The following is a 7,566-nucleotide window of genomic DNA, read 5'->3' as shown; positions in this document are numbered from 1 at the left end:
GGAATCCTACTTCGCGGAATTTCATTTATCACAGTAGGGTCTAGAACCGATTAACCGCGATAAACGAGGGTTCACTGTACATCAGTTACCGCCCCCACCCCTAAGTCCCTCTCTCGTGCCTTATGCGCCGTCTTCTTTGCTGAAGAACATTTATTGATCCTCGTCCTGGAGTGCTTCCTTCGCGGTGTGCAATGGCCTGCCATACTCTACAGGCCAGAACGGTGCCATCCCTGTTGGCTCTGAGCCTAGAACGGTGCCCGAGAAGTGGTGACATTTCGATAAAACTGTATGCGGAGCGGACGGCAGCATAAAACAAAGCCAGAGAGTTCAGAGTTCGAATCCCAGCTCTGCCGCATGCCAGCTTATAACCCTGAGCCATCTCCCTTTCTCCGCTCACAACAAGGTGACGGAGACTTCTGGAGACCCTAAGGTGTGTCATGTTAGTATCCATTCCTCTTCCTCCTGTGTTTACACCTGAGCTAAGCAGGGCGTTTCCACGTGGCTGGAGGAGGGCAGGGCAGGGAGGACGGCCCGCCCGTCCCAGGCACACTCACCTGGAGACACCTCCAGCTGGATGCCCATCAAGGGGTAGAGGATCTGGGAACTGTTCCGCATGCACCAGTACCGGCCCGAGTCCTGGCGCCTGAGCGCTGCCATGGTGATGGTGACCACCTTGGCCTGAGCATCGTCCTCCAGCAGGTAATGAGGCTGCTGTGCCCAGACGCGGGTGAACCCAGGCTCACATCGGTTCCTCCTGATTCGGCACCAAACCTTGCCGTCCATGCGGTGCTTCCGGTTCTTGTAATGGCACTGCACAGACAGCGTCTCCCCCTCCAGGTGCTGCACTCGGGTGTACGTGTTCCGGACCGGGGGACCTGGGGAGACACGCCGGGTTGAGCAAGGGCTGGCAAGAGAGGAGGAAGGAGGCGTTTTGAAACTCACAACTGGTGGTGAAGGGGGGAGGCGTGGATGTTGCCCTGCAGTTGGTGAGTCTGAGGGTGGGAACACAGCCCGGCCCTCAGGCAGCCCCAGTGGGGGGCGGGGTGGCAGAGGGTGGGTAAAAGCCCTACACTGAAGGGGTCCCAGTCCATTGAAAGAGTCACAGGTCCCACCTGCTGGGAGTTCCCAGCCTGATGCGGAAGACAATATTCCTGCGGGCTTTGGGAGTTCTAGTCTGCTGAGGGAGAAAGAGGACGTTCTCTCAGGGAGCCCCCGTGCAATGGAGGAAATGCAGGCACGCCCTCAGGCAGCCTCCAGTCTCATGGAGGACACCCAGTCCGTGTCCGCAGGGAGCCTGCCAGAAGCAGCACCTTACACAGAATTGTCGGGTTTGATGGGAGAGCCAGACTAGTTTGATGAGGATGTCAGAGGTCTGCAGGCTCCTGAGAAAGGGTCAGGTCCCGCCTTTAATGAGCCAAATATACCAGGCAAATCATTAAGTTGAGAAACTTTAGAGCTCCAGAAACGTAGGTGCTTTGGGAAGATAAGCAAATTCAATTCTTTGAGAAAAGGGCAGACTGGTTAGGTAGATCATAGATAAGTTCACTGTTGTTGTTTAGGATGCTCAAGTTGACTTGAACTTACAGCAAACCATGTGACGGGACAGAATTTCCTCATAGGGCTTTCTTCCTTTTTAAATTGATGGTAGAAGGTTTTTAGCTTATTAATTTTTAAAATCAATATTTAAGAAACGTCTTCTGAAATTCATAGAAAATGCAAAGGACCAAGGTTAGCTAAGGCAATCCTAAAAACCTGAAACAAAATTGGAGTGAAGCTGTGAGAATTACGACGCTGTTAGGCTGATGTAAATCTAAACAAATGGGTCAAAGGTCAGAATAGCAAGTCTAGAAAGATAGCCACACAGATGTGATCCGTGACACCACGAACGCCGCCGCAGCAACGTACAGATCTGAGAGTCAATGGCTAAAAAACATTTTGGAAGAAATGGATATGAGATAGGAAAAATTGTCAAACACAGGACTCGTCATTAAGAAACATCTTAATAAATTGGACTACATTCAAAAGACGAATTTCTCCTTATTGAAAGGTCACTCACAAAGTCAATTGTGAGCCATGATACTGCAGAAAGTAATTGCAATGCTTTTTATATAGTAGGTTCACCCCACTATCTGAAAGAGGGTTCCTATGAAACTTTTCAAAGACCAAAACACCGTAAAGCGAAGCAGAAATTACCATTCATTTGAACGGAGAAATATTTTGAGAGTTCTCAGACCAAAAAAATAACCTGCTAAATCATATCCCATAAAAGCATAAAACCTAAAAGAACACTAACTAGTGTTCACAGACAGAGTTCAAAGCTAGGCGACTTTGTGCTGAGATACAGAAATTAGGCTCAGGGGAAGGACTTTAGGGTGCCACTCTCCCTGGTCATGGGGGATACAATGTGCCTCTTAATGTTGTTGTTGTTCGGTGCTTTGAGTCAACTCCGACCCATAACGACCCCCATGCACAGAACAGAAGGTGACCCTGCCCGGTGCTGCACCAGCCTCACGGTTGCTCCTGTGCCTGAGCCCATTGTATCTGAGCCATGGTGTCCGTCCATCTCCTTGAGGGCCTGCCTCTCTTTCCACTGCCCCTCCACTTGACCGAGCATGATGTCTTTCTCCATGATGTCTCTCCTGACACCATGTCCAAAGTATGTGAGGCGAAAGCTTACCATCCTTGCCTCGAAGGCAGTGGTTCTCAATCTTCCTAATGTTGTGACCCTTAATACAGTTCCTCATGTGGTGGTGATGCCCCAACCATAAAACGATTTCCGTTGCTACTTCATCACTGTCATTTTGCTGCTGTGATGAATCGGGTGACCACTGCGAAAGGGTCGTTAACCCCCAAAGGGGTCGCGACCCACAGGTTGAGAAACACTGCTTTAAGGATTACTCTAGCCATATTTTTTCCAGGACAGATTGGTTTGTCCTTTCAGCAGTCCATGTACTTTCAATATTCTCCTCCAGTGCCACAATACCAATGTGTCAATTCTTCATCCGTCTTTGGTCCTACGGGCTTTACACCAGGCATGTCACCGTGGTCCATTCCACTCGAGAAAACAGTTCCTGCTCAGTCACATTTCAAGTGTCCTCTGACCAGAGAGGTCCATGCTCTGCCTCTACCTCAATGTTCTGTTTCTAGTCCTCAGGCCTTCAGTACCTGACAGTGTTTCGGAGCTCTGCATAAGGTTTTTGGCGGCTTCTCCACTGAAGTGGGGAGCCAAGTCCTTCTGCATTGTCTGTCCTCGTCTGGAAGCTCCGCTGAACCTATTCACGCTGGGCGACCCTGCTGGCATTGTAAATACCAGGGACAGAGCTCCCAGCAGCACAGCAGCACACAAGACACCGCAGTGTGACAAGCGGACAGACAAGCGTGGACTCCTTGAATGCGCGGCTCATGCTCCCACTCACGGTCCTGCTGCTGCTGCTCCTCGCGTCACAGCTGTCACCTGGATCAAGAGGGTTCCATGAAGAGGGGTCTCGGGATAAAAAAACATGTGCTCCACTCCTCGTTCTTCTCGCCCTGCTTCTGAGATGGCCCACTTTATATGCAGCCACGCGCCAGGATGCAGGACGCAAGAGGAGCACAGGCCAGCGCGTGTAGAGTCCTGTGGATCCAATGGCGGTGGAAGCATCACGGGGCTCTGGCAGCTCTCCCTCCAGAGGATTTTCTAGGCTGTAATCTTTATGGAGTGGGCCTTGGGGAGCACAATGGGCTAAAGCACTCGTCTGATAACAAAAAGGTCAGCAGTTCAAGGCCACCATCGGCTTCATTGACAAACGACAAACTCAATGCCCTCAAGTCAATTCCCTCTTGTAGTGACCCTACAGGACAGGGGAGAGCAGACCCGGCCGGCTTCTGAGACTATCACTCTTCATGGGAGTAGGAAGCCTCATCTTTCTCCCCCCAGAGCAACGGATGGTTTTGAACTGCTGACCTTGGGATTAGCAGCCCAAAGTGTAATCCACTACCCCAACAGGGATACTGGAGTAAAGACCTGGCAACTTGCTCTTGTCAAGAGCACAGCTTTGGAAACGCTATGGAGCAGGTTTATCCTGTCCTCCAGGGCGGCTGAGTTAGGATCGACATGATAGCAATGGGTTTGTTTCATGATTTAAAAGCAGAATCTTTAATTTATTTTAAAAAATCAACTCAAGAGCACACAACTCTAAAATCAATCTCTTCAAAAGCAGGCCTTCCTCCCCTGAAACCACCAGTGGTGTGTGTGTGTGTGTGTGTGTGTGTGTGTGTTGGGGGTGGGGGGTGGGGATGAGTTGTGTGCGGTTTCCCAACCACTATCATTTTGGTTTCCAGCTGAGCACTTAACCATTGTACCACCATAGATATTGGGCTTGTGGTAGCGAGCTTTGGAATAGTAGCCCAACGAAAAGAAAAAGAAAAACATTATAATTGAGTTGATCCTGACTCATAGTGAGCTCGTAGGACAGAGTAGAATGATCCTGTAGGGCAGCGGTTCTCAACCTGTGGGTTGCCACCTCTTTCACAGGGGTTGCCTGATTCATTATCGTAGCAAGATTGCAGTGATGAAGCAGCAATGGAAATAATGTTATGGTTGGGGGGGTCACCACAACATGAGGAACTGTATGAGTGTTGCAGCATTAGGAAGGTTGAGAACCACTGCTCTAGGGTTTCCCAGGCTGCGAAGCTTTACAGAAACCAAAGGCCACCTCCTTCTCCATGGAGGGTTTGTGCCAATGACCTCTGTGCTTACCAGCCAAGCACTTTACCACATTGCCACCAGGGCTCCCTGTGGTAGTCATCTCATCTGGTGTCAATTTAAGGATTAAGAGTGTAAGGGTGGAGTCTAGGCTGTCAATCTGGAGATAGCCAATGAGACTTCTGTGTGGGCGTGGCCTTCTCCCGAGAATTCTGGGAAATCTAGTACTTCCTCCTTGGAGGAGGAAGACACCTCTCTCTCTGCCACTTCCTGGGAGACATTGAAGAAGACAAGTCACATGGATGCAACCAGACCTTGGAAGCTGGAGAAGCCACAGAGAGACTCCTGCCAGCACTGAGATGCTTACAACGCCACTGGATCCAAAGACTTTCTACCCACTGACTTGTGATCATCCTGCATTTGGCTTCATGGCATGTGTTTTGTGAGTAATGGTAGAGTGGTAATGGACATATGGACTAATATCAGACTTATGGCCTTGGACTGGACTGGGCTGGGATGTTTTCTCAATGTTCAATTGCTCTTGTATATAAATCTCTTTCTTATACACATATGTGTGTCTGTGGATTTGTTTCTCTAGTCTACCGGGGCTAACACACTCCCCTAGTCCATCCTACCAAAAACGCACTGCCATTGAGTCAATGCTGACTCATAGTGACCCTATAGGGCAGGGTAGAACTTCCCCCGTGGGTTTCTGAGACTGCAACTCTTTACAGGAGTAGAAAGCCCCAACTTTCTCCCTTGGGAGCAACTGGTGTTTTTGAACTGCGGACCTTGCGGTTAGCAGCGCAAGGCATAACCAGTGTGCCACCAGGCCTCCTTAGTTCATCCTAAATGGTGTTTAATTTTAAGTATTCTATTTCTACAAAACCTGTGGATTAAGCACGCCTCCCAAACCAAACCCAACGCACTGCCATCGAGTCTATCCCAGCTCACAGTGACTACAGGACAGGCAGAAGTGCCCTTTTGGGTTTCTGAGACTTTACATCTTTCTGGGAGTGCACAGCCTCATCTTTCTCCCACAAAGCAGCTGGTGATACAACCGCAGCCTGACCAAAGGTCCACCTTGAACTGCCAGTGTACACAAACCGAAGAACTCCACACCTGTCCCCTGCTGGTCTGCACTGTGTTGTGCTCTGTGCTACGGTGGTCGTGTGCAGCCCACACCCCTCGGGGGCCCGTCTGGTGGGAAGAAAGCGGATCTGGGGAAGGTGACTGGATCAGGGAAAGAACGGGAAAGCTGGGATGGGGTCCTTCCACCCCTCGGGTTCCCACAAACTCAGCACGTCTTCCTGTCCTCGTCGGCCCCAGAGCCTGCTGCTAACACAATTGTGTCTCTTCAGTGGGACACACAAGGAAGCCCTGGAAGAAGGATGGCGAGGGAGATCCTTACAGCGTACCGTGGACATGTGGTCAGGAGAGACCAGGCCCTGGAGAAGGACAGCTGCTCAGTAAAGAAAGGGGGCAGCAAAAAGAATAAGAGGAAGCCCCTCAAGGAGATGGACTGACACAATGGCTGCAATGACGGGTCTAAGCACAGGAACGATTGGGAGGATGGTGGGGGACCGGGCAGTGTTTTGTGCATAGGGTCCCGACGGGTCGGACCGACTAGATAGCATCTAAGCACAACCACCACCCCAGCAGGAAGGAGTGGACGAGCTTGCAGAATAAAGGTGAAGTCAGAGGAAACCTGAGGGACAGCCTTGGCTCTACTACCGACTAGTTTTGGGAGCAGGTGAATGAGCATCTCTGGGTCTTGGTTTCTTCCTTTGTCAACTGAGGATAATCTTACCACCCTCCCAGGTCAGCCGTGAGGATGAGGCACAGGGCTGTGGACCAAATAGGTGTTCCACACATGCTTCCCTTTCCCCCATGCAGGGCGCACCCATGTTCTCAATGATGCCACGAGCTGTGATAGGCAAGGGGTGGGCACCCAGGACATCTGCCACCATGGCCAACCCGGCCTCTACCCCAGGAGAGGTTTTGAGCAAGGTAGCATCTTTTCTGAGCACCGCTTCACTCCTTGAAAGCTAAACAGATGATCCCCAACTCAGAGACGGTCAGATTTCTCAGCGCCAGAGAGACCTCGGGCACCCAGGTGGGGTGACCTGCCAAGGGCGCCCGACTACAGTGCTCCTGTGTGCCTACCACCCCTGCCACCTCTTGAACGGAAGGCAGAAAACAGGTTTCAACAACCCCTGACATGTGGACAGCTACACAGGAGGTGGCCACCTGGGTGCCAGGGCTACCAGGGAGAGGCCCCTTCTCACAGCATCAGTCGCTGGGCTTTCCAGAGACTAGGATTTTCCCTTCTCCCCGGGGCTCTGGTCTTCCTCCCCTGTCCCCAGAGACAGTCAGGAGCACAACCGGCCAGGGAACAAGGATGGGGCGTACCGGAAGTGGCCCTGAGCTCCCACCCACTTCACCACCCTTTCTTCCCTCGAGTCAGCCATTACACCCCGCCCCCACCCGACCCCCCAATTCGCTCACCTGAGAAGCCACCCTGGAGCCACAGCAGCAGCAGGAATGTGGGGACCATGGCTCCATCCAGTGGGGGGCAGGCTCAGGGGTCAGGACACCCCGGGGATCCAAAGCTAGGCCTCCAGGCTGGGGATGGCAGCCCGGCGGGGGGTGACCTGGGGTTCTGAAAGTGCAGCTGCCCATTTAGGGAAGTGAGGGAGCCGTGGCTCCCACCACTGCCAGCAGACCGCAGGGCCCCACCGAGCCTATCACGGGAGTGGCCCCACCGCTGTTTCCGCCCTCTTCCCCAGAACTTCAAGCGTGTGTGGCCGCTCCACCCAGTCTGGGGGCCCCCCAGTCAGGGAGGGTTCACAGAGCCCAACCCTCCCAGAAACTAGTCCACC

General features: G+C 52.1%; 1 protein-coding gene across 1 annotated transcript in view; it reads right to left on the bottom strand.

The window, feature by feature from the left end:
• The window catches only part of TREML2 (triggering receptor expressed on myeloid cells like 2), a 27,026-nt gene extending 19,785 nt beyond the window's left edge, over positions 1 to 7,241 (bottom strand). Inside the window, exons 1-2 of the mRNA XM_045294774.1 lie at positions 7,193 to 7,241; positions 555 to 875 (exon numbers count right to left, since the gene is read on the bottom strand). Of these exons, the coding sequence (XP_045150709.1) occupies positions 555 to 875; positions 7,193 to 7,241 (370 nt within the window). The remainder of the gene's footprint in view (positions 1 to 554; positions 876 to 7,192) is intronic.
• Positions 7,242 to 7,566: the final 325 nt, after the last annotated feature.

The sequence above is a fragment of the Echinops telfairi genome, unplaced genomic scaffold (genome assembly GCF_000313985.2).
Source record: "Echinops telfairi isolate 266 unplaced genomic scaffold, ASM31398v2 ScPeMD7_3533;HRSCAF=4204_1, whole genome shotgun sequence".
Lineage (NCBI taxonomy): Eukaryota > Metazoa > Chordata > Mammalia > Afrosoricida > Tenrecidae > Echinops > Echinops telfairi.
The sequence above is the reverse complement of the archived record's forward strand: the minus strand, read 5'-3'. Positions and strand labels throughout refer to the sequence as shown.